The sequence below is a fragment of the Pipra filicauda genome, unplaced genomic scaffold, assembly GCF_003945595.2.
Source record: "Pipra filicauda isolate LSUMZ 115617 unplaced genomic scaffold, ASM394559v2 scaffold165_size2600900_pilon, whole genome shotgun sequence".
In the NCBI taxonomy this organism is placed as follows: Eukaryota; Metazoa; Chordata; class Aves; order Passeriformes; family Pipridae; genus Pipra; species Pipra filicauda.
In genome coordinates this window covers 1,603,875-1,629,342 of record NW_024104162.1, presented here as the reverse complement: position 1 = coordinate 1,629,342, position 25,468 = coordinate 1,603,875, and the positions used below count along the sequence as shown (strand labels likewise).

Here is a 25,468-nt window from a genome sequence, read left to right as displayed (position 1 = left end):
TGGTGGGGTAAGCAAATGAGACAGAATTTTCTTTGCCGTTAGGCTTTTGTTCACAAAATGATTTTTTTATGGATCCTATCCTGTTGGCATGCAAAGGTAGATCCTTCTGCTCTGGTTGAGGATACCATGCTCTTAAGCTGCAAAGGAGTATTTTTGTTTGAGAAGTGGATTGGATAGGGTGTGGGTGCTAAACCATTTGGGATTCTGCTCATCAGGACTACAAAGTGTACTTTTGCTGGCAAGAAGGAGGAAAAAATAACAGGGGAGGAGGAAAGAATAATAAAATATCTAAGAAGTATGTGGTTATGGAAATATCTGCTCCAAAACCAGAAAACCCCTGGAAGTTACGGTAGTCAGGGAGCAGCTGGAGAAAGCAACAGACAGCGCAAGCAAGAGAACATGTGGGAAATGATGGGAGATGAAGCATGAAGAGGAAGAATTAAAATCAAGTGAGAAGGAAAGAAGCCAACACCACTAAAGCTGTCGATTTAGAGTCATTAATTTGGATTTGCCCTTCTCTTTGGCTGTTTTTTTTTTAATGAATCCCTAGACAGAGTCCAGTCATTCAGCTTTACTTATTTCTGTAATCTGCCTTTGCTTGCCTGTTGGTATTCCTGAATAAGACATGTGTAGGGATGAGGCAGGAGTGGGGGCTGACATGAACTGCTCTTATTTTCTGATAAAATATCTATTTTAATGTCTTACAGCCAAAAAACAAGCTTGGTGTCAGGCAAACCAAATTGAGGAAGAAAATATTAAAGGACAATATTGTACTGAGCATTTAATCTTAACAATATCAGGAGAAATTATAAGTAGCTTGGCATTAGTCTGCAATTCTGCAATCTCATGGACCTCCTCACAAATTACTGCCAAGGGAAATGGAGAAAGGTTGAAGGGTAAGCACAGGCATATCTTAGTATCACAGAAATTGTTTACAGGCTTCCACTGAATTTGTTGCCCATCAGTGATTTCACTTTCCCCGATCTGTGCAAATGGAATTATTAGATTAAGCTACAAGAGGTTTAATACCCCTACATGTAAACTACAGTCAAGTAATAAAGTAATTTTACCATGTAAATGAGAATAATTAATGGTAAAAATAGTCCTAATTTTTTGTAGGTAATAAAAATTCTGCAAATCATGCTGTCATTAGAAATCACTTGCAAAGCTGCAGGTTCCAAACAGTGACTGTATGAGTGGAGTGATTCGTATCTTGCCTGTGCTCCTTATTTGACAGGGCCAAAAATACACACTTAAAATTACATTATTTAAGTACAGCTTTCAGCCCTTTAAACTGATGTACAGAAGTTAACATAAATGTTAACTTGAGAGCTGGTTGTTTTTAATTACAGAAGCAGTAATTGTTTGGTCGTTCATTTAGGGGTTTTTCTTTGTTTGTTTGTTTAATTAAAAACCCCAGAGGACTATTAGTAACAAGTTCTGAGACCTTCTTAGTATGAAATGTATGGAAGGCATCCTCCCAAGGCAGGAAAATCAAAACGAAAGGGGAAATTCTGCCCTAAAGTTTTTTTTCTGTGGAAGGGAAGTTGATGGAGTGATTCTAGCAACCCTCTTGCTTGAGAAAAGATCTGCCTTGGGAATAAATAGTTTTCTTATAGAGGTCTGGAACTGCAGAGCCTCAGCAGTGTTGTATCTCAGCTCAGTGTTGCAGGTGGCCGGCACTAGAGGGCACAGCCTCAGCTCTGCTGGGCCCTGAGAGCATGTGGGCATGGCAGCCCTGCCAAAAACCCCTTAGTCTGATTTTTTTTTTCCCCAATCATGTTCCCCTTTATCTCGAGGTTTTCTCTAGACATTTGTTCCTTTTATCTCTGCGACCCAGTATTGGTTTCTAAATAAAAGTTTCCTGTGCTGGTATATAATTAGCCAAATTTTCCCTCTGGATTCACTCACATCATGAGAATAAACTTCAGTGGTTTATACCCCGGACAACCACATTGCTGCAGCACAAGAAGAGAAATCCTGTCCTTGTCACTGTGAGGGCAGACAGATTAAAGAGTGGGTTACAGGATGGCATTTCCTGTTTTACCATTATATGACTGTTTGTGGCCATAGTACTGTTCATAAAATGTGGGTCGCCTCGATTTTGATGGCAGAAAACATAATTGAAAGGCATCCTAATGGAAAAGGTCCTAAGCTTTGAATTTTAATATGCATAAAAATCACGGTAAGACGACTTTATAAATTTTCTCCAGCAGGAATTATGGTCTCAATTTTGAGGAGTGCCTGACCGTTCCTTTTCTCATTTCTATTCCTAAGGCTGACTGTGTAATCCACTCTCCATACCCAGCATCATTGTAGTAGGACTAAATCATACAGCCAAAAGCTACTGCTATTCTGCTGTGGTTAGAGTGGTGCTTTATTTTGGTAGCCAAACTGGAAGCATTGACTGGAAAAGAGTTATTATTGTGCCGCCTGGTTTTCTTGCTGCTTTGCGACTGACAAAGCCTCATTTATCACGCTTTGCATTCCAATTTTTCTTTGCACGTTTTCCAGATCATCATAACATAATTATGTTTCTGTTTCCTTCAGCCAGGGGCCGATACTTTCTTTTACTAAGACAACAGCTGCACTGCACAACCTTGATGAATCCCCATAAGGGTAAAATGTGTCTGTGGTGCTTGTTTCTGCTTTGGCAACCCAAATGTTCAAGTTCTTTTTTATGACAAATGCTGTTCTAAAATGCACCCAACCCCGATGCTTTCATAGCATTTCTCAAAATGAGGTTTTATATTGCAAATTAGACTTGAAATATTAAGCATCCTGGCTGGTTTGTAATTTTAAAATCTTCTTTTGTAGTGTTTCTGTTTACAGTGTTTGTAGGTTATAAACGATGGAATGGAATTTAGAAGGCTATAGTTACTGATGTGAAATTTAATTTTTGAATGAAATTGATTTTATGTGTGACAATAAGCATGACCAGAGGTCTGCTTTTCACCCCTAAAAGGCATCTTAAGGCAGCTTTCACAGTACAGGTCAATCATTTCTGTACTTGACCTCAGTTGTTCCAGCCACACTGTGATATAAAGGGAATTATACAAACCTCAACTATGAAGTGCACTGACTGCTAGTGATGGAAAAAGACACACAGTATTTTTATTATTAGTTATGGAGATATTTTACTTAACTGTAATTTAGTACCTTGAACCTGAGATTTCAAAGTACTTGAGAAAGGAAGGTTTGTTTTTTTTTTTGCTTAGGAGAAATCAGGGCAGAGAAAAGTAGGACTCAACGCTGGAGGCAAGCTGAGGGCAGAATCCATTCTTAATGCTCCTAATTTTGTTTACCCAATTATACCATTACTAATTCCCATTTCATCTCAAAATCTATCTATTAAAGTACTGTGTACAATGGAAGCAGTAACTTTTTCAGTCATTGAAGATAACTCAGATTTGCAAATGTAGGGAATATTGTGTCCTGAACAAAACTACAGCCTGGATAATTGCATTCTTCAGGGCAATGTTTTCCCTACAATTTTGCTTTCTACCCAATTCTCCTGGAGTTATTATTCCTGCTACCATCATTTGAAGATTTTTTGTATTTATATATAAAAATTACAATCATTCTGTACATGCAGACAAGAGTTTAACGGATATGATCAGTCCTATCAGTCGTATCTATGTGCTCCATGTTCTAAGGATACTTTGTGATATCTGAGAGTGTTTTAGTTCTGCAGTGTCTTAGTTCTGTCCACCACATTGGTCACTGATGCAATTGCCTGAAAGGCTGTTAGATGTTGATGGGAACTCTCCCTGGCTGGCCAGGGCCAACTTCTCTCCGTGAATGGTGAGTATGGTTCTGCTGTTGATAGAAAAGGCAGTGGGTTGCTTGTTTTGGAAAGACAATGAACACATGGCTCATGAGAAGACATTGCTTTGTGCTGTTTCTTCCTTATAACCCTGAGGGAAATTCTGGCAGATTTCACTAAGATATATTTTAGATTTTTCTCTCATCTATCATCAGTTTCTTTACTGAGTCCACTCACACGTGTTCATTGTAAGATGTTCATTTTCTTTCTGATTCATGTACAGTAATTGCTTCCTAACATCTGCCTAACAGATTTTGTAAGAAAAGTAACTCTGCAAATATTAAGAAAAAAATTAATGTATGAAATCTTTGAAATCTCTATTACTGGGGTTTGTTATCCACAGCTGACTGGATTCATTTCCCAGCCAGGAAGCTGCTTCAGCAAAACAGCTGCATTAGTTATTTAACTGGAGGCCTGATCCTGCTCTTGCTCACACTGATATAAAGCAGGAATAGTACCAGGGAAAATAAAGAATATCCCTTGTGTGAAATGCACGTTGGAGAAAAAATAAACATTATGGTATGGAAAAGCAAGAGGATTGTAGCAGATACTCTGCCTTCCTGTTACAGGTGCTAGGCGGTACCTCCATGTCTTGCAGAAACCTTATCCCAGATACACTGCTGGCTCCTAGGAGTGTTCTTTTACTTGGTAGCACCAAGTGGCCAACAGAGTTACGGTCCAGTTGTGCTCAGTGTTGTGCCCTAATACCATGAATTCACACATGACTTATTCTGTACTAAGCACCACAGTCATTATTGTTTGCATCTGGTTCATAATTGTTCCCTCTCGGTTATTTAATTTTTACAGTGTCTGCTACAATTACTTTATACTTTCTAGTGCAGGAAAACACACTCACTGGTTTTCCTCCTAGGCTGAATTAATGCATGTGATAATTAACCCAGAGGTACAGAGAAAGGAGAAATCAAATGAGCATTGCAGTGAAAAAGGGGACAAAGCTTCCCTAGTCAAAGTATTTCCTATAAAAGATGGCAATGTTATATCTCAGGACAACAAGGGATTGTTACCAGAACCTCATGGGCTTTAGAGATGAATGGCTTCAAGCCCCAAGGCCATTAACACCCTTCATTTGATCTTATTGTCAATTAGCAGCATGTACTGTTAATAACATCAAAAGTTACAGTATCCTGGAGTTCACCCCCCAACCCTCATCCTGTTTCCTCCAACACGAGTTATCCATTATATCTTGGCTACAGTCATTGACTCTCATGCAGCAAAGGTACCTGTGGTTTTGTTTGTGCTTTGGAGTCACTGGCATCTGCAGTTGCTGTGGGCTTGTAATGTCAGTTCATATTCCTGTTACAGACCTGTCGGAGGGGATTCCTGAACTCCTGCACACAGGAATCTTCCAGTCCACAGTACTATGCTTTGATATCAGCATGTGTTGGGTTTTTTTACTTATTGACTTTTCCCAGTAGATCACTGATTCTCCTCTGGAGTTACAGTAAGTTTTTAAATGGAAACTAAGGTTTGGAGATGCTACACTTCCAGACACAAGAGCAAAGACTCGGCTCATGGATGGAGATATCTGCATGAAGCTCCATCATTCCTAGACCTTGGGAGGTTTTGAGTAGAGGAGAAGCTGCAACATTCAGCACCTGATCCAGACACCACGAACATTTCTTTCCCTCCTGAGCTGTGAAATGTGTGCGAGACATGCTAAACAATGTGTGTGTCCTCAGTTCCACCCCAACACCTGTGCCCAGCACCTCAAAACCAGCAAGGGATGGGACTACAGCAGCAGCTATGCTTTGGTTTCAAACAAGGATAAATTCCTAGCCTTTAATTTTGTGGGGCTCAGTGTGAAATGAGACAGGAGTGAAACCAAAACGATGATGTCTACCCCAGTCCAACACCTCCCTCTGCACCCAGTCCAGACACGCACCCCAGACTGCACCCTGGCACTGCAGCTCTGCTGGGGCTCGTCTGCCTCTTCCTCTGCCCCCAGTTTCAAATCTCTTCAGCAATATGTTCTGTAACAATCAAGGATTTCTGGGCAACTCCAGTAAGATTAGAAAGATATCCTTCTGCTTTGAAATATGTGAGCATGAATGATTCATTCAGCGCAGCACCCCTTGGCCATTCATATCTATCTGATGAACAAATATATTTTTAATTATCAATCTATCTGAGGGGAGTTTTTTTTCACTAGACAATACCCAACTGTATTGTAAGAGCCATTTGGATTGAGCCAGAGAATTTGGCAGCAAGATAGGGAACATTTGGGCTTTCAACACTTAGGAACATATGGAAAGAGGTTTGGAAGACTGCCACACGGGATGTAACTTGGAAGATGCTACATTTCTTCATCCTTTTTTTGTGAAGAAAAGTAGAAGAAATTTTACTTTATCTGAAGAATCTTAATTCCTATTTCTTTTCTATGATATACTGCTGCTCTAGGATAAACCACTATGCTCAGCTGCAAGGTTTGAGCAAAATCAGCTGCATGTTTATGGGCAACTGTAGGTGGGCAGTTAAAAGGGAGATGGTACTGGAGATCTTTCCAAGTTTTTACCTCCTAATTCATGAGATCCCTTGCAGGCGAACTCACAAAGCTGCAGCCTGATAACTCCGATCATGGGGTGAAGGAGGATATCTGGTGCCCAGCCCGAGTCAGGACGTGCACCATTTACTGAGCTCTGTGAGGATAAGGCCCTGCTGGTGGTCCTTCCTTTGCACTCCTGCTGTGACCATCTGTCTCCCTGTCGCTGTGACACCCATGGTTGGGCAGACAGTTCAGGCTGGCTGTGTGCCTCTGGGACAGAGTTTCACCACGTGGCTTGGAGCTCCAGCACTACATTACAAATCCCAGTCACCTTTGGGGCAGCATGGGAATGGGAGAGAGGAACCACCTCCATCTAAGTGCTCAGGAGTGGACATGTATGAACCAGCATCATCTTCATAGAATCACAGAAGGGTTCAGGTTGGAAGGGACAACAGTGTGTTATCTTCATACCACTCTAGGGACAGATGCCTCATGCCCATGATGGGAGCAGTCTATGTCTCTGAGTCATTGCCTCTGTTTGTCAAAAAAAGGATGCATAATTTGTTTCATATTTGATAAATCATTCACCATAACCACTGTGTAAGAAAGGGGATTTAAATGCCTTTTTTTTTTTCTGTGGCTCAGTTGTATGACAGATTGAGGGGCTGCAGAAAATGCAGAATTTATTGGAATATACAAACATGTATTTGCACAATTGGCAAGTGGACCCTGCAGCTTAGTAAATGCTAATTAATCTCTCGGACTGGTAGGAAATCATCTACATCCTGATTTAGTGATGAGAGACAAAGACCAAAGAGAGTGACAGGGGCTTGTACTGAATGGCAGATAAAGTCAGAGCAGCCAGAATTAGGGTCTTCGTTGGTGTCCTGAAGTCTGAACAACAGGATGGAGGCACCTGGGGCTTTCCCCTCAATCCCTATCTCCAACAGCTCAGTTCAGGGCAGGCTGCAGCTCTCATCCCACCTGAGTGCCCAGGTTTCCTTTCCTCAAGAAGGAATAAGAGCAGTGTGGAGAAGGTGTATGCCAGCTCTGCCTGCAGAAGGGAGCTGGAAACCAGCCTGACTATGCATTCACTTCTGGGAATTGGGAAGCCCTCACAGACGCTGTGTTTTGGTTATAGTCTGAGTGTTTCTTGTCCACAAATTCATTGTGGCTTTTATCTTGCATTTTCGTGTGAGAATTTGTTTCAACACATGCAGTCAAATAATGACTAGACAAGACAAGTTCCTGTTATTTCTTTGCTAATGGAATGCCAGGGGTCACTAAGGTATCCCTAGGTTGGGAAAAGTATTAAGTGAAGGCTAAGATGACATCCTGGAACAGAAATTGAGCATGGAGAAATTGGTGACCAGGGCAGAGGAAAGAGCATCTTCTGCCCTGTGGCAATAGCTTAGGCAGAACTGACTGTCTAAGTCAGAAGAGCAAAAAAGATAGGCAAATCCCCAAATCATGTGAAAAGGAACTATTTTAGAAGAAAACCTCTGCCTTTCTGAATAAAACCTGGAAAATACCTAGTGAGTTTTGAGTTTCAAGTAATTTTTTAGCCTTATATCTGTGGCCTCAGCATTTTGAGCCAGCTGAAATTTGATTTAGTATGTTTTAATATTTTGCTTCTTCTCACAGAACATACCATGAAAAACATTAATTATTCCTACTGTCTGTGGCCATAATAGCCCCAAGTTCTGCTATTCTGAGTATGCACTTCCCTTTCTGAGTTTCAGTTTTGGTGTCCATTTAGAAATCTTTTGAGCCTAACACAGTTATATCCATAATTTTCTTACAGAGATTAAAGAGGACTAATGCACAGAACAACCTTTCCACAAACCTCATCCAGTTACATGCTTCTTTGCATCTCCATTCCCATCTCTACTGAGCTAAAAGGAGAAAAGGTACTCTCCTATCAGCCCATTCCTGCTGTCTGATTAACTGACAGCTATCACAGCTCTTCCTTTGCTCTATTACAGTTTCATTTCCAGAGGAAAAAACCCTGATGGATGTTGAGCCTCTGGATTGTGGCACCACTGCAAATAAAATCAGGTTTCTGTTTATACCGAAGGGTTGGCAGTACCTCTCTAATCAGGCTCTCTGTTCTTTGGAAATCAACAGATATTTTGCCTAAAAGCAGTGCAGTGTAACTCAGCAATAACTGCTTGCTGGGGCTCAGGAGGGAACCCCCAGAAGAAAGACTGTAGGTGCAATTAGAAGCACTTGTGAGTAAGTTGACTTCAGGGGGTTTCTTTTGCCTTTTTTTTTTTTTTTAAGATTGCCTGAACTTGATGGAGACTCTTTCATTTAAAAGACAGAAAGACCTACAAATTAAGCAACATCTATCCCCTAATGTGTGAAACTGCAATTTGCATACATCATGGCAGCTGCTGAGTCGGTCCTTATTACCTCCGCTGGAGTGTTAATTTAACCACAACTTTCTCATTTATTTAAATGAAAAAGCAGCGGGTGGCTGCCATGCCACATTATCTGTCAGGCAACCTGGGAATCAGTTGACAGAGCCAGAAAGAGATTTCAATTCAGAGGGGCTGCAGGGTGCTGCCCCCCGGACCGGTGGTCACAGGCAAGCTCGAGATTGCCCTTGGTCTGCTTTAAAGGTCAACACTTACCCTAAGAAAAGAAAAAAATAAAATCAATGTTGTCTCTGGACTGACAGAATAGATAACAGGATTAAACTGGAAATCTCTGTGTTTCTGCTTTTTTTTCTCTCCCTATGTATCCAAACTGGCACTGTATTGATAACCAAAACATCATTACTGCTCCTGACATAATACAAATAGAAGAATCGCCATTTGTAGAGCACCCAGAGTAACGTGGTCCAACCCCACCATCAGGGCCTGAAGGCACTCCAGCTCTCTGCCCAGACAGGAGGATGCCAAAGCTGCCCACACAGGACGTGCTGGGAGGAGGGAGCAGCTGTGGCAGTGAGTGGTGCTGGTGCCATCCCTGCTGCAGCCAGTCTGGAGTCACTTCCATGCATGGCTGATGCCAAGTGGATGAATGAACATGCCAGAACTACTCATGTGGGAAGTAAAGCAAATGTGAGGTACCAGTCGCCAAATCAGAGGCTGTCTCACTCTCCAGGAAAAGAGGCTGAGGAGCTTCGAGGACTTGCTGAGATGGGAGATGTGAAGAGCAGTGGCCACACTGGGAAGACACCTGGGTTCACAGAATCAACTGTGAGAGTCTCTTCTGAGCTATGATGATGTGTCACCACTTAATGATGCAACCATGTAACACGGTGTATTTTTCAGTGGAGGATGAGACTCTGGACGACGGCAAGAGTGACAGAGGACATGAGTTCAGTTCAGCACCTTGGTTGCGATGTTTCAGTGACAGCAAAGAAAAACTACATCCTGATGCCAGTCAGAGTTTAACTGAGCTGATGTAGGTCTCTTCTAAAGTCCAGCTATAACTGATTGTGGCTCATGGTCCTGCTCATGGCAAACCACAGCAGAGCTTCACCCACGGGCAGTTTGTGTGCACCCGCCCATCAGAACAGGTATCCTGCTTTTGGATGAAGTGTGACTGTAGTGTAGCTGTTCCCAAAGTCTGTACTGGTATAAACACGCTCTTGGAAACTGGTTAAACATTTTTCTAAAAAAAGGGCTATTTTCCCAGTAGATGAATTGCTAGAAGTTGAGATTTAGAAGGGAATATTTGTCAATGCAGCGCCAGAATGTACTGGTGTCATGAAAACATTGTTCTAAAACATTGAATTCAACACATATTTCCTAAACACTGACATATTCACATCAAATGAGCCTTTTCTGTTTCTGGTGCCTACTCCTTTTCACTGTTTTAAAATACATTGTGTAAAAAGATCACACATTTGTTGAATTACCACCGATACTCTTCCTTTTGCCATTAACTTAACAAAGTTCAGGGAAAACTTTTGTCTTTGCCCACTTCTCAGCCATTCATTTTTATAATTAAAATCACCATGGCAACAGATAATGATATCAGAACAAAAGGGTTATGACTTAATCACATGAGGGTGAAAACAGGCCTGGCTTACAGCAGAGAGAGTTTTTAATTCAGCAAAAATATGGCTGGCACACATTCCATTTGTATCATCATAAAGTGCTGCTGAGAGCTGCCCAGCTGGTTGCCCCACTGCAAGATGGGGTGTCCCACTTAATTCAGTGATGTGCAAGAGAAATATTCAGAATTTCACGAGCAATAAAAGGAAATTTGCCTTAAAAGCATTAGTATTTTTATGAAACAGGCTCATTATAGAAATTACCTGAAGAAACGCACCATAAGGGAAACATGATTATTATTATGGTAGTGGAGTGGTTTCATATAAATAAAATTCATTACATAAACATTCCATGTTAACCAGCACCATATTATAAATTGTTCCAAGTCAGAGGAGAACAGGGCAATTTAGGGGATATGGTCCATTTTTATCACAGCTGTGGCATTTCATCAGCTCACTGTTCCATCTTGGCTTCTGTGAAAGCTGTGGTATCAGATTGGCTATTTTTATTTCTAAGATAAACTGAACTTTTAATAAGAACAATATGGGAGTTTAGACAATATATATCTTTGTAATCTGATCTATTGAATTTTCTGACATGAGTAAACTTTAATCACTTTGATCTTTTTCCTAGTTTTGTTCACAAATGGTATGAAATATGCTTTTAAAATTATGTACTCTAATTTTCCCTCTAAAACCAACAAACTGCTATTAACAGTTGAATGTTTCTGTACACTTCCTCTATGGCTTTTGGAAAAACTCTGTAATAAAACCATCAGACTAAAAATCTAGAGAAGGAAATACATTTCATTTTCAATTTTCTCAGAAGCTATTATGATCAATCAACCAATTAGTACGGTGAATAAATAAATTAATGCAATTTAAAAAAGAACATTCTGAAAACCCCTTAATGTCTTTCTCAACTAAAAGTATAGGCTCAACATTAATCAATTTTATAACCTTGAATTTTGCTTAATCTTTTTTCCATCTTTGCTTAAACATATGGAGATATAAATAGTGTATTATGGCCCTCTCTGTTCCCCTTTAATTTCCAGAGTACAAGATCTGCAGCTGATGCAAATCAGTGTGGCCCCACTATTCTGGACCAATTTAGTAGATCTGTTTCTGATTTACACCAGCAGAAACAAGAAGATAGTCAGGCCTTAAAATATACAGATAACACTTGGCTGGCAATCCTTTTATGTACAACTTCTGCTCTTAGTGATTGAGCAATAGGGCTAGAAGAGAAACAGTTTGGGAAAATTTCTGTCAGCTGTGGAGACTGACAGTGGCCTTGGCTTTGAGAGTGACTTGGATGGTGTCAGTGAGCAACAGCATCTCTTCTGGTTTGGTACCCAGACCTCAGAGGTAGGTGGGAGTCAGTCTGAGCATCGCAGACGCTGGAACTGCTCCAGCCACCCAGGAACAGCTGCCACACAGAGATGTGCCCAGTTCTGTGGCAAGGTCTGCAGGGAGACGTAATTCCTGAGGTGGGCCACCAACACAAGCTGTGGCCATGCCATCCCAAAGAGGAATCTGCTGTTCCTTAGCTCTAGCAGGCTGCAGGGCAGGCAGCAGGGCAGGCAGCACACAGAGAGGGGGAAGGAGAGCGGCACTGTGCCAGTCGGCTGTGTCCTAATGTGTCCCTGTGCCTGACATTGGAGCAGCTTCTCATCCCAGCCAGGAGCCCAGCACGGGCTATTTATAGCCCTGGCACCTCACTGCTCACCAGAAGCTCTGTGCTGCTGTGTCAGAGCTCTGTTTCCTCTCCCACCCACTCTCACGGACACCTGCCGCTCCCAGCGTCGGAAAGGTACATTGGAATCCTTTCACCACTCGGAACAGGAAAAAAAAGGGAGTTTAGTGCTGGGACAGATGGGCAATGTGAAATCACCAGGGCCAGGCTGCTTTAGGTTGCTGGTTGCATGGGAAACTTGTGGGCAGGGACACTTGAACGTATGTCTTGGGGAACCCTTAAAGATCCTGGAGAGGGAGCCTAAATGCAGTGATGCAGGGCCAGCTGCAAGGCAGTGACACGGGGAGGAGGCTGTAGGACACAGTCTTGGTGCCAAAACTGAGGCTCTCTCAGTTCCTTACAGGTCCTGCTGTCCAGTTTGTAGAGGAAATGTAAGAGATTAATAATGAAGTTAGGACAGGAACCACTGAACAATATCAAACCTGGGGTCTGTTTGCAGCTATATGGGGTTTTCCAGCAGTGTGGAAACAGGGTCAGCCTGTGGACGCAGAAATGTCAGTGCCTGAGGTCTGTACATGGTGGGAAGCTTTGCATGCTCCACAAACTTGCAAACATCTGGACTTGCTTCCAGAAAGGAAGCTTGGAGAAACTCTTGCTTCTCCCATCAGGGTGTCTCTGTGTGCCTGGCACTGATCCCTGCTGTCAAGGGGCTGAACATTTCCAATATAAGGGTTCAGTGGGGATTGCAGATTTAGAAGGTATCAAATATGTGTGTTAGTGCAGGGGCCATTTTGGAGGTGGTGCTGTGTTGTTGCCATGGGTAGCTCTGAATTTTTGTTTCTGTGGATATGGACATACCCAGATATTTGCTTGATAGAGATTGAAATTGAAACGTGAGAAATTTAAGGGGAAGTCTGGATTCAAACAGTGATTAATGGAATGCTGATGTCAAGTTATAAGGATTTACAATCTGCCCTTTATTCTAATTTTGCTGCTGAGTGATGAGGATATTAAGGTTTTTACATATTAGCATTTGCTCACCAGAGGGATGCATGCTCCAGAGTTATATAAATATTAGCAATAGGAGTTCACAATATTTTCTGTTGTAAAAATGCAAATAGAGCCTAGTTTGCACCAACTTAATAAATTATGTTTGTTTTAATTATGATACAGTGCAATTTACACTGTATGATATAACTGTCCCAGAAAGTGGGCCTTTCCTAAACTCTCCAGTATATTTAGAGGAATGCAGAAAGAGAAACCTCTAAGACCTTTGCCAGGCTACTTAAAGAGCTACTGAAATGCATTTTAGAAATACGTTTTCCTTCTGCTGGCATCTGTCATTGTAAAAAACTTGTGCATCCTCCTTCTCTGAATGAGCACTTTATGATTTCAATTAGTTTTTATTTGTAAGAAAAATGATCTGCATATGTGAACTATAAAAGAAATGGGCTCTGTATGTACATCTTTAGCTTCTATTGTTCTCATGCAATTAGTGCACATAATTGGCTCAGACTGGGCTTTGTTTATAGGTATTTGTTTGTGAACAGAGCTACATCCATTTTCTACTTAAACCATGGGATTCTTTTGACTGACTTCACTGAGCTTTGAATCAGAGTAAAATTAAGGTCAGGTGAAGGCATATTTGAAAAGATGGTCCACAGGGTCTTTCATTTCCAGCTGCTTTGATTTTTTTCATGAATCTATAACAGTTTAAAAAAAAAAAAGCCTGGTATTTGCTGAGATATGATCAATATTAATCCAATCCCACATCTAGGCCCCTGTCTTGGCAGTAAACGGAGCTCAAACTGTCAAATCTTCCCGGAATCAGAAACTACCCAAAGGCTTTGAAAACTGATCAAAGCATCTTCAGGTCTCCAATGGTCAATCATGCTCTCAAACACAGTTTCTAGAGCTTTGCAGACTGCTTCAAAATTCTCCCTGTTAGGTGCCAAGTTTCTCCTAGCCCAGAGAGTCTTGTTGAGTCCCATTTTATTGTTATTTTAAATTAAGAGCAATGAAATGAGAAAGAAAATAAACGAAGCTGCTGCAGGAAGGCCAGGCTGTGTCTGTAGCGGTCTGAGTGGAGACAACTGCAGGCTCTGCTGACAGTGGGATGCACACAGGGGAACACAACACTGCCATAGCTACAGGAGCCTACATCTACAGGAGCAGCCTGTAGGTCAGCAGCCTGTCTTTCTGCACCAAAAGTCTCCTTTTACATCACTTGCAGCCTGTACCTGGCTAAGAAAGCTCCCATGAGCCTGCCTAGCAGCACATCCCAGTAGGACCTGGCCATGCTTGGATATAGTGAGACCTCAGACTGCCTTGACCCTGGCTTCTCAGGCATGTGAAAATAAACAAGGTGCCACAGGGATGGAGGGAGAAAAATAGTTAAAGTCTCTCTCAGAAGGATATTTAAACTTTTATCTTATGTAGGTCAATGACATAAATTGATTTGAAGTGTTCACAGCTTCAAACCCTCAAAATTCCTCCTTCCCTGGCAGCAATAAATCAGTTCAGATCACTGGAACTGTACCTGCTATGGGGCTGATCCTGGGAGACTGAGAGGGCTGAGCAAAGAGTGTTCTTTCTCTGGCTTTTATGGAAGGAGATTCCATCATCTGGCAAACCCTTTAAGACTGCTTAAACTACTTAAGGCTGAAGTTTTACATTTAAAAGTGATACAGACACTTCAGTCCCTAAATTGCACAGTGAGCTTAAGTAGGAGCTGGACTTTTAACTTAATTAGATGCCTTTGGAATTCTGATAATCCTAAATCCCCAACAAAGTGGCAGCTAGAAGAATATGCAAAACTTCAGGAAAGGTACTGAGGCTGCTCGTAGCTATGGTGATACTTGAAACACGTCCAAGCACTACATGTCTAATTGTCACAGAGAACCATTTTTAAGAGACACTTACCTGTATGTTCATATAAACATAAATTTCTTAAAAAGAATCCTCTCACTTAACGCTCTGCCACAGGTCTGTGTATTTTTTCTGGACAGAATGGATGAAATTGATTCAAGAAATAATATCTGAATCAAAGTATGAAAGTAAGTGTTCCCTAAAACTGAGTGACCTTTTCAGCACAGATCTCCAGCCACAGGCTAGAGATTCTTCCCAGTCTGACCACCAATAACTATTCTTTGAATCTGCTTTTTCAGCCAGTTGGGCATCTAATTGATGTTGATTTAGTCTGTTGATTTCATCACAATTTGTTTGCAATATTATCACATAGGACCATATCAGTAACTCAAGATAAAGTATCTAATTTATCCCTTATTATTCCTGAAAAAAATGAAGAAAATTAGATTGGATTGACACAATTTGTTCTTGATAAATAGGTGTTATAACTGCTTTTATCACCTTGTTACCCTCTAAATCCTTATAATTCAATCACATAATAATTTCTTCTGGCATCTTTCCAGGTATCAGAATTAAGAGAATAATTCCTGTTATCCTATAGATACAGGAACATCTATAATTCCCCCAAGCTTCCTTTTTATATCTTATTATATTTTTCCTTGTATCAAGATTAGCATTATTATTTGCCCTTTTAGAGCACTGCGGGATCTTTTGCACGGTTTAAAATCTTGATCTTAAATGCCAGCACAGCTTTTATAATTAAACCCTGAGATTATAACATTATTATCATCTGGGTACTGATTTCTGCCTTGCTGTGGCTGTCAGCCAAATGTCATAATGCATACAATTAACAGATTTGCTTCTCAGCTTACTGATAACAAAGGAAGCACAAATAATTCATAGGCAGAGGCACCGGTTCTTTGATGTGACTGAACTCTGATCCTTTCAGCACCTGAAGGGAGGCAGGCTGAAGGCAGGGCAGCCTCATTAAGGCAAAGAAAAACAAAAAAGAATAAAAAAGCAGAGGAGGAAGAGGAGGATGCAGGAGGTGCCCCCCACACTGGGTGCTGTGACCTCTGCCGGGCCAGGTCCTGCAGCTCCCACCCTCCCACCACGGCACGGAAAGAGGAGATTCCTTGGGAAAATACAAGAAAAACCTTTGTCCCAGCCAAAAATACAGACAAAATAATGTCTCTAATTACTAGGTAGCTTTTTTTTTCCAGAGGTTGGGGGAAATTCCTGATGAGATACTTCCATCTGGTTTACAGTGCCTTTGTGCTGGGGCAGTTCAAAGAGGCTGCAATGTAACTGAGAATCGAGGACAGCATTTATTTATAGTTTGATAACCTCATAAAAGCTGTAGAGCTGAGCTCACAGCAGTGTGCTTATTTATGTTTTAAACTGCTCATGCAGCACCCTACTGCCTTGCAAAGCGTATGCTGGAGCTCCTGCATAAAATTATATATGGCTCTTCCATGGCACAAAGGCAAAAAAGAAAAAGTGAAATTAGACTAACAAAACAGTTGATAAAAAAATTAAAGTAGCAGCCAGAACTGGAGGAAAATTAATAGCCTGGCTCTGAAATAAAGTAACATCCAATGAAAATTTGCACCTGAATCCATTTTTCACAGTAGAAGAAAAAAATATCCCAAAACTCTGAATAAGGCGGTAACTCTGATTTCAGCTCCTGGTGACATTACAAAGGATTTGAACCTTGTGCTGGAGGTTTTATAATGACAACCCAGCCTCTGGCACAATCTCAGAGCAGTCTCTCACTGGAAATTATATTTGTATCACATTTATCCTTTCTTTTAATATCAATGTACCATCTTTCCCCCTCTGTAACCCAGAGGGAAAGCAAAGCAGCACTGTTTCATTATTACCCTTTAATAGTCTTTCCAGTGATATAAAGGAGAATATTAATATTCTTCCAGTGACCTCACCTAAACTCTGCTAAAAGCCAGGAGGGAAGTGACAAGTTTGCAGCTAGTGTACAGGGATGAATTTCTGAAGTTAATGGAAGCATTTCACCTCTGGGTTTTAATCCTGTTTTCTTTTTAACCTTTTAACTTCAGTTTCCTCAGCTGTCAGATGGAGAAAGTAGACTTACATACAAGTCAAAAGCATGATTTTATTGAGTACAGTTCAGTCAGGAGCTTGCTGTGCTATCAAAGCACAGAGATGAAGAAGGTGCATTCTGACAAGGAAAGGCAAATACTGTCTTCTTGAAAATGTGAGGTAACCACACTTTTCCTATAGCTCTGTCTGGGGAAACAGCATTGCTCTGCAGAGGTTAATGAGGTGGGTGAAGACAGGTTGGAGGGTTGCAGGCAATCCTGCCTGCAAGGTGGACCCTCCTTGCACAATTCTACCCAAGGATGAGGTGATGGTTGAGTATGGACCAATTCCAGGAGAAGAGGAGCCTCACTATCTACCATTCCCAGGCTGTACATAGTTCTGCTGCGGCTCCTGGGGACGATGCCCAGAGCCAACCCAGCAGCTTTGTGGGCAGCTGAGGAGCCCACCTGCCCTGGGTGCAGATGGACAGTGCCTTCATTGCCTGGGTAGTGGGTGTAGGACCTATCCATCAGATAATTAGTACCTAAAGTAGTACATAAATGACATGAGCTACACCGTGCCTCAAGATTCCTATTGCTAATGTCTTACTGATGAAAGAGAGGAGAAAACGGCTGCGAGCATGTTGTGCCAGATATGCTAATCACTGGTATGAACACTTAAAATTCACAAATCTGATGAACAGTGTAATCAAAGACAAAGCGTTGCTCTTAAGAAAGCTAAATTAACAGCGAAAAAAACCCCTTAAAGGTGACCAGCAAAGGAAATGAAATCATAACTCAGTTCTACACACACAGCTTCTTCCTGATCTGCACAAAAGTCTGGGAAAGATGACGGTGATTAATCATCTCACTTGTTCTTCACATTAGAAATGCACATTTTGACCATTATGGAAAAGCTGGGGGATGTGTGATGATCTGACATCACAAAAGAGAAAGGAGAGAAGTTGATCGTTTTGGAGGAAAAGTCCTGATTAGTCAGATTGCAAAACAGAATTGGGGACTTGTTGGTAGTTACCAACACTTTCTTACAGTTGGAGAGTGAACAACCTGTTTCAAGGCACTACAACTCATCTTCTTTAAGGTGTCTGTGCTTATGATCTTTGAGATATAGTGTGGTTCCTTTATCATAATGCGGTGAAGATCAAATATTATAAGGTGATAAAATAGCACAAAGGGAAAACAATAAACATCTAATTATCATGTAGGATTTAAAAAAGAACATTTTCTATCTCATAAAAGACTTCTTCTGACTGTAAAGATTTCTCCAGAGGCATTTGATGCAGGATTAAGACCTGTATTTTCTCACATGCAATATTTAATTTCAGTGGAGCCAGGGAAAAAATAAAGACCAAAAAAAATATAGATTTCAAAATGCCATTGCTGTATTTTTTGTACTCAACTTCCTGTCTTTGATTGGTTTTTAGAAGAGATCAGAGCTTGGCCCACATCCAGACTATAAAGTTAATGTTTTGTCTTCCAATTCCATTTTTAAAATCTGGTAACAACTCAGATTCATTTCTCAGATTTGTTGCTTCTAGTTCCAGATTTTGAATATGGAAAGAATTGATAAAATCAAGGAAATGCTAGTCTTCAAGCATACTTGGCTTTTAATTTAGCACTCAAAATGAGGAATCTGTGTAATTTGCAGAATGATGACTACTTGCAAACCCAACTGAACAGCTAAAAGAGTAGGTTTGAGTTTGATGATATGTAGATTTCCTTTTCACCTGGGAAATAACTATAGTATTTTAAAAAACCATCTATCTAAATCTGTAGAGAAATCTGGACTGTTTTTAAAAATACATTTAGATGGATTTCAAAGAATTTCATATGCTTATTTTTTATGTCGATACATATTTCTTTGATGAAACTAAGACTTCTCTTTGTGCTGCCAGGATTTGAGAAAACCAATTCAATCTGCCATACGAGCCCCTGATCCTGCAAATATTTAAGCTGGTGAGGAATGTTATTCATTTCAACAGTCTCATTAAGCACTTCATATCATGTTTACAATGTGTTTCAAACATGACTATGCCACAGCTTTAGGATTTGTTCGAGTATTGGTGATTCATGACATGAGTCCTTAATGCATTTCCAAAACAGAACTGTCTCATGAGGCACACTAGAGGCAAAAACTGTGCTAAGGACTGGTATCCCTCAAGTGATGGGTAAATGTCATTCTCCCACTGAACCTCTACCACTGTACCTCAAATTCTGCAGCTTGCTTATCTGAAAGGCAAAGAGGTTCACTACAGTATCTCCCACTCAAAAAAACCCCCCAAAAACCAAACATAAATAGGATCATGGAATTCCTTATTTTTTCCCCATAAATAAAACTGGAGGGAATATGTGAATAATTACAATTTAATTAAAAATCTCCTTTGAGCTTGCAGTAAGTAGAACCACAACTCTGTGAATTTGCAGCACATAAACATCCCACTGAGAAGCAGGAGTACAGCTCAAAAGCTGGACCCCATTTACTGACCCTTTGTTTATCCCAAAGGAAACCAGTAGCAACTCTGCAGAAACCAGTGACCTATGCTTTGGTGTGAAAGAGTAAGGAATCTGGCCAATGGGACCAAGTTGCTTCCTGCCAATTTGCCACCACCCTTTGGGGCTGAAAGCTGTCTCTGCCCAAACCATTGTCTTGGCTCTCAGCTTGGAGCCTGGGGAGAAGCTACTGGTGAAATGGGGAGTGATGGGACACAGACAAATCCATTGGTAAAGTGAGGCAGCAGCTTCCTGACTGCTTTGCAAGGCTGTAAGTACAGGGCTTTTGCATCAAAACTGTTCTGCAAACTGGTACCCAAGCCTGCTGTAAGGCAGAATATTAAATATCCACACATCCACTTATGGCTCTGTGAAGTGCCAGGGAACTGGGTGGTACTATTTATTTCCCACCTGCTTTGCAGAGGTGTAGATCACTGCGAAAAATAGAGAAACAAGTCTAATGTTTTTCCATTTTTTAATCTTGTCAAACTCTTTTCTGCAATATCTGCTTAGACATAACTCCTAGTTTGAGAGATGCTGTGAACACTGAGAATGCCCCATTGCAGCAGTCTCACCCAAGGGCCTGTTGGAAACACAAGGTACTTTCAGCACTAAGCAAGGACTAATGTTCTTCAGGTGCCTAAGAGACAAAACTTGAATAGCCAAGGGACTAATGGACTGATCTAGAGTTCATTAAAGTCAGGGGAAATCTTTCCTTCAATTTTAACAGGCTCTGGATCAGCAACAGTGAAAGGAGGGAGAAGGCAATTGAAAATGACTGCTTTGAAAGGAAGTCTATAATTGTCTTTAAATAATCACAAAACTTGGGGTTAGGTATTGAATACTGAAGGTCATTAGAAGTGTTGATTTTTCTTATATTTTTTCTTGGAGATATTGAACCCGAGACCTCACCATAATTTTACATACTTTTTGTGCATTTCTGATTTATATCACACCCTACAGAATGACTATCTTTAGATATTAACAGCAATATTCATTTGCCCAATAATTTGTTCCTATTGACAGTGTTATGCTTCTATTTCTAGAAACATTCCCGATGAAGACCTTGAATTCTGAGGATATCTAAAGAGAGGAAGTTTGAAGGTCAACCATGGATCACAAGGCTGAGGAGAAAAGGAAGCAGCGCCACAGCTTGACTTTATTAGAACAAGTAAAGGGAATGAAGGAATCGACACAAATAATTGATGTTGTGCTCATTGCAGAAGGTGAGAAATTCCCCTGCCATAAGGTGGTGCTGGCTGCCTTCAGTCCCTATTTCAAAGCCATGTTCACCTGTGGCTTGGTCGAATGCACGCAGAGAGAGGTGGTGCTGTATGACATCTCTGCAGAGAGCGTGTCCACGATCCTCCACTACATGTACAGTGCGGATTTGCTCCTCACGAATCACAACGTGCAGACTGTCGCACTGGCCGCGTATTTCATGCAGATGGAAGATGTTTGCAACATGTGTCAGAAGTACATGATGGACCACATGGATGCTTCCAACTGTGTGGGCATCTACTACTTTGCGAACCACATCGGGGCAGAAGATTTGTGTGACCAAGCACGGAAATACTTGTATCAGCATTTTGCTGAGGTGAGCTTGCAGGAAGAAATATTAGAGATTGAATTCCAGCAGCTGATGGCTCTCATAAAGTCAGACGATCTGAATATTTCCAGGGAGGAGAGCATTCTGGACCTCGTCATTAGATGGGTCAAGCACAGCAGAAAGTCACGTTCGGAACACCTTATTGAGCTCCTCAAGCAAGTGAGACTGGTACTCATCAGCCCTTCCTTTCTTGTGGAAGCCCGGAAAAGGAACACAATGATTCTGTGCAATTCAGAATGCAATGACATGTTTGAGGAAGCACTGAAAACCATCAAACTATCCAGCCACCCTTCCCTCAGCCTGCGATATGGCATGGAAACCACTGATCTCTTGCTCTGCATCGGCAACAATTCTCTTGGTATTAGGTCCAGACATGGTAGCTATGCTGATGCCAGTTTTTGTTACGCTCCTGCAACACGAAAGACTTACTTCATTTCCTCTCCAAAGTATGGAGAGGGTTTAGGATGTGTTTGTACTGGTGTTGTCACTGAGAAAAATGATATCATTGTGGCAGGAGAGGCAAGCGCCGTCAAAATGTCTAGACAAAAGACCAGGAACATTGAAATTTATAGGTGTGTACCTTCTGTCAGAAAATCCCTGATTATTTAAAAATTTTAAATCTAAATAATGTTTCTGGGGACAAAAAAAAAGTCCATTAGACAAAGTGTTCTTTCCTTGAAATTATTTTTCCCAGAGATTTTGATTACCTTAATCAGTCTGTCACAATTTATTTTCACATCACTGAATTATATACATACAACTAAATCTTGATGCATTTTCTCCTGAAAGATAGAGGATTTATTCTTATGGATTTACCCTTTCTCTCTCTGTTTAAATGAGCTTGATTAGATCAATGCATGTGGATTTTATATTCTCCTTACTCAAATCTCAATGCTTTCCAAGGATACTTCTTTTCTAGGTCACTGGCAGATGGAAATGAGGCAAGCAAATGACCCAATGAGTCCAGTAAGACAGAGAAAACTTAATTCTCTGTTAATGTTGATGATAGCACTTCAAAGATTAAAGATAATGTTTGATATCTCTAAACCCTCATTCTGTTTTTACTCATGTCTTTTTCAGATGCATCTATTTTAAAGAAAACCAGACATTTTCTGGATTAAAGATAAAACTTTAAAATGGTGGCAGCATTTTCAAATACAAATGCCTAAATTTTTAAGGAAATAAATCCATACTGAGTCAGCTGAAGTAGCCTTATTTTCAGCAGAGTTGAGCTCTCTGTCTTCCCACTAACTTCATTGGAAACTGTGATTGAGCACCACACGCAGAAATAAGGGGCTTCTTACCTTAATTAGGGTCAGATATCTTTGAAAGGACACCTAGAATTCCTCACACTAAAAATGCTTGATCTTGCTAACATTGGGCTCAATTTTATAACTTCCCTGTGAAGGAGAAAGCTCCTCTTGCCATTGTGATATTGTCTGAGCAAACATTGATGATTACAGGGGTAATGCTTCCAGATAAGCTGATGGGACTTCAGTGAACCAGGGCATTTACAACTCTGGATTTTCCTACAGATACCACCAGCGAGGAAACCAGTTTTGGCACAGCCTGTGCACCACTCAGCTCCGTGAGCTCTACGCACTGGGCACTGTCCACAACGACCTCTACATAATAGGAGGGCAAATGAAAGTGAAAAATCAGTATCTGGTCACAAACTGTGTGGAGAAGTATTCCATGGAGCAAGGCACCTGGAGAGGCACAGCACCTCTTCCAATACCATTGGCATGCCATGTGGTGGTGACAGTGAAGAACAAGCTGTACGTGCTGGGTGGATGGACACCACAGGTTGAGAAATGTGCCTGTTACTGTGTTTGGTTTGTGCACTAACAAGCAGCTTTGTGTCATTTTACAGTGCTTCTTGCATGGGAAAAGTACATCAGTGATAACAGAAGAATAAACTGCTCACATTCCTTTGGTCTTTTGTAGGAAAACCAAACAGGGTGAGGAAGAACACTATCCGTCTGTGACATCCTTGATGTAAATACCAACTTCAGGAAGGGCAGTTCTTTATTTATAGAGATGTGCACAGTGAGCAAGAGTTTAAAATACATCTCCTGTATCATCATGGGTTCCAGCCTTTCTATTCCTTATTTACCATCTTAGTTTTTCCAGAAATCATAAATAATGGTATTTAATTATACAGGCACCTTTAACTGTGCCCTGTCTTCAAAAAGCATGTACCCGGGTACAATTCAGGGACAGATTTATATATGACATTTAAAGTTCACCTCAATTTCTCAGGAAGCTTTCTTGGTTAACTAAAGTTAATTTATTCAATTTTAATTATATTACATTTTAAATGAAAAGTCAAAGCATTCTCTGGGAAACAGAGTCCTTTAACCAAACCATTAATTTGTTTCAGTTGTGTTGCTTGGCCATGTAAAGTTTTTACAGGAATTTTCTGCAGGGCCACGGGTAACATGTTTGGTAGTACAGGGAATATGCAGAACTGTGCTACAAGGAAGATGGATGTCAGGAGCAGTGCATGCTCTCTCCAGTTGCTCCCAGTGCAAAAGATCTTTTTTAAGAGCATAGTCCATTTTTATTTACTGCTTGGTGCAGTTTAAATTTGAGAGTTCAGGATAAGGTCCCACAGTTACTTGACAATGAAGTGGAGCATCTGTAATCCTCATTGCTGACAGCAATATGTTCAGACTGTCATCACAATTCAATGGATTGTATCCTCTTGAAATAAATTAAAGTATTTAAAAGGGAGATGCATTCAGCTAACAAGAATTCCATCTCTTTGGATATTTTGAGTGCAGGAGTCCCCAGGGAGACAACAGAAAGATCAGAGAGTATTTCTGATACAAAAGCCACTGAGCAAGGGTATCTCACTATTTAAAGAATTAAAATATGAAAACACTTAATTAGAAATAGTCTGTCTGTAAAAAAAAAAAAAAACTTGAACTGAAAGATATGTCATACAACAAAGATAGGGGTTGAAGTCAGACAACCAGCTTTCTTAAGCTTTTTTCCAGAACAGGTTGTGAGAGGGGAAAGTGGCTTAGAAGCACAAGTCAGGAATATTGAGCCAAGAATGGTTTAAAAAAAACACCTAAATTGGATACCTGCCTACAAGTACTATCAGTAACAATGCATGGGAGTCTGAGTTTATATATAAATAGGTTTGAGATGAGCAAATTAACAGTAATTGATTAAAACCCACAGCTTTGCAAGATTAGGGTGTACCAGAACAAATCAGAATAAATTAGCTCAAGCTCTCAAAAAAGTGCTTTAAGACCAGCACTGCAGAGTGCTGAATTCTTCTGGTACTATATATCTTCCTCCTGTCAGATGCAGCGATTGTGTATGTGGGGATACCACAGCTGCACTGCGAAAGCAAATGAGCTCTCCAAGGCAGGGGTTGTCCCTCTGTTTGAACAGCACTGAATGTTCTGTCGATCCTGAACAAACACTAACGAGGCAGCATTGACAGAGTGCCCTGAGTGCACGTGTCCATTACAGGACAGAGATAAATACATGTTCCCTTCCCTTTCAGGCTTTGTAATTGAAACAAGACAAGACAAAGTCAAGCCAGGACATCAAATGACAGCTTAGGAGGGCAAGGGCTCTGCTCACATTAGCACTGCTTCGCTCAGCTTTGGTCTGGCCTCATTGGTGCCAGCAGAGTTAGAAACCCAAGCAAGTCCAGTCTTGGTCACTGGGGGCTGTTAAAGCAGAAGGAAGCATTCGGTGAGGCTGAGAGGAAGGTTCCAGACCCTTGAGACACAGAGAAGGGCTGCTGAAAGCTATGTTTTCTGTACGTAAAGAGCACAGGGTGCACTCTGAGGCAAGTGTTACCACAAAAAATGAGCTTGGACATGAATTTACAGCATGTCAAATGGTACCTGCTCCTAAGTATATGCTTAGTCTGTGTGGAAAACACACAGCTTACCCCCCTTTCAGTGAATAAATTAGTGTTTCACGCTTACCACAGAGAATGAACATGCCCTGGGCACTTACAGAGAGTAACCAAGGGGCTATATATTTACTCTGTAGTTTGCCTCCTACTGTCTTGTCCATGGCATTAGTGTTGGAAAGGTCTTTCGGGAAAGAAAAATAAGAAGAAAACCAGGAACACATATAACACCATCACAAGCAAGCAAAGTAGTCCTCTCCTTCTCACTCTCTCTATGTGAAAACTTTCAACCCAAAATATTTCTGGATCCACCCCCCACATCCCACTGCTTACATTCAAGGGTGTTGTACCCAGAAAACATAATCTGAGTTCCCTGCATCGTATGAGACAGGCAGAGAAGGGGGAAGAAGATTAGAGAGAACAAGAGGAGTAGGAGTGAATATAAAAGGAGTATTATGGCAGCAAAGATATTGCAGGGGGTTAGGAGCTTATTATGAAAACCATCA

At 41.0% G+C, this 25,468-nt stretch overlaps 2 protein-coding genes across 3 annotated transcripts in view; one reads left to right on the top strand and one right to left on the bottom strand.

Annotated features, from left to right (window-relative positions):
• MGLL (monoglyceride lipase) overlaps window positions 1–25,468 on the bottom strand; it is a 106,679-nt gene that overhangs the window by 67,793 nt on the left and 13,418 nt on the right. The gene's annotated exons all lie outside the window — the stretch shown is intronic.
• The window catches only part of KBTBD12 (kelch repeat and BTB domain containing 12), a 30,878-nt gene continuing 25,938 nt past the window's right edge, over window positions 20,529–25,468 (top strand). Inside the window, exons 1-2 of the mRNA XM_027729265.2 lie at window positions 20,529–21,651; window positions 22,615–22,885. Of these exons, the coding sequence (XP_027585066.1) occupies window positions 20,582–21,651; window positions 22,615–22,885 (1,341 nt within the window). The 5' untranslated portion in view covers window positions 20,529–20,581. The remainder of the gene's footprint in view (window positions 21,652–22,614; window positions 22,886–25,468) is intronic.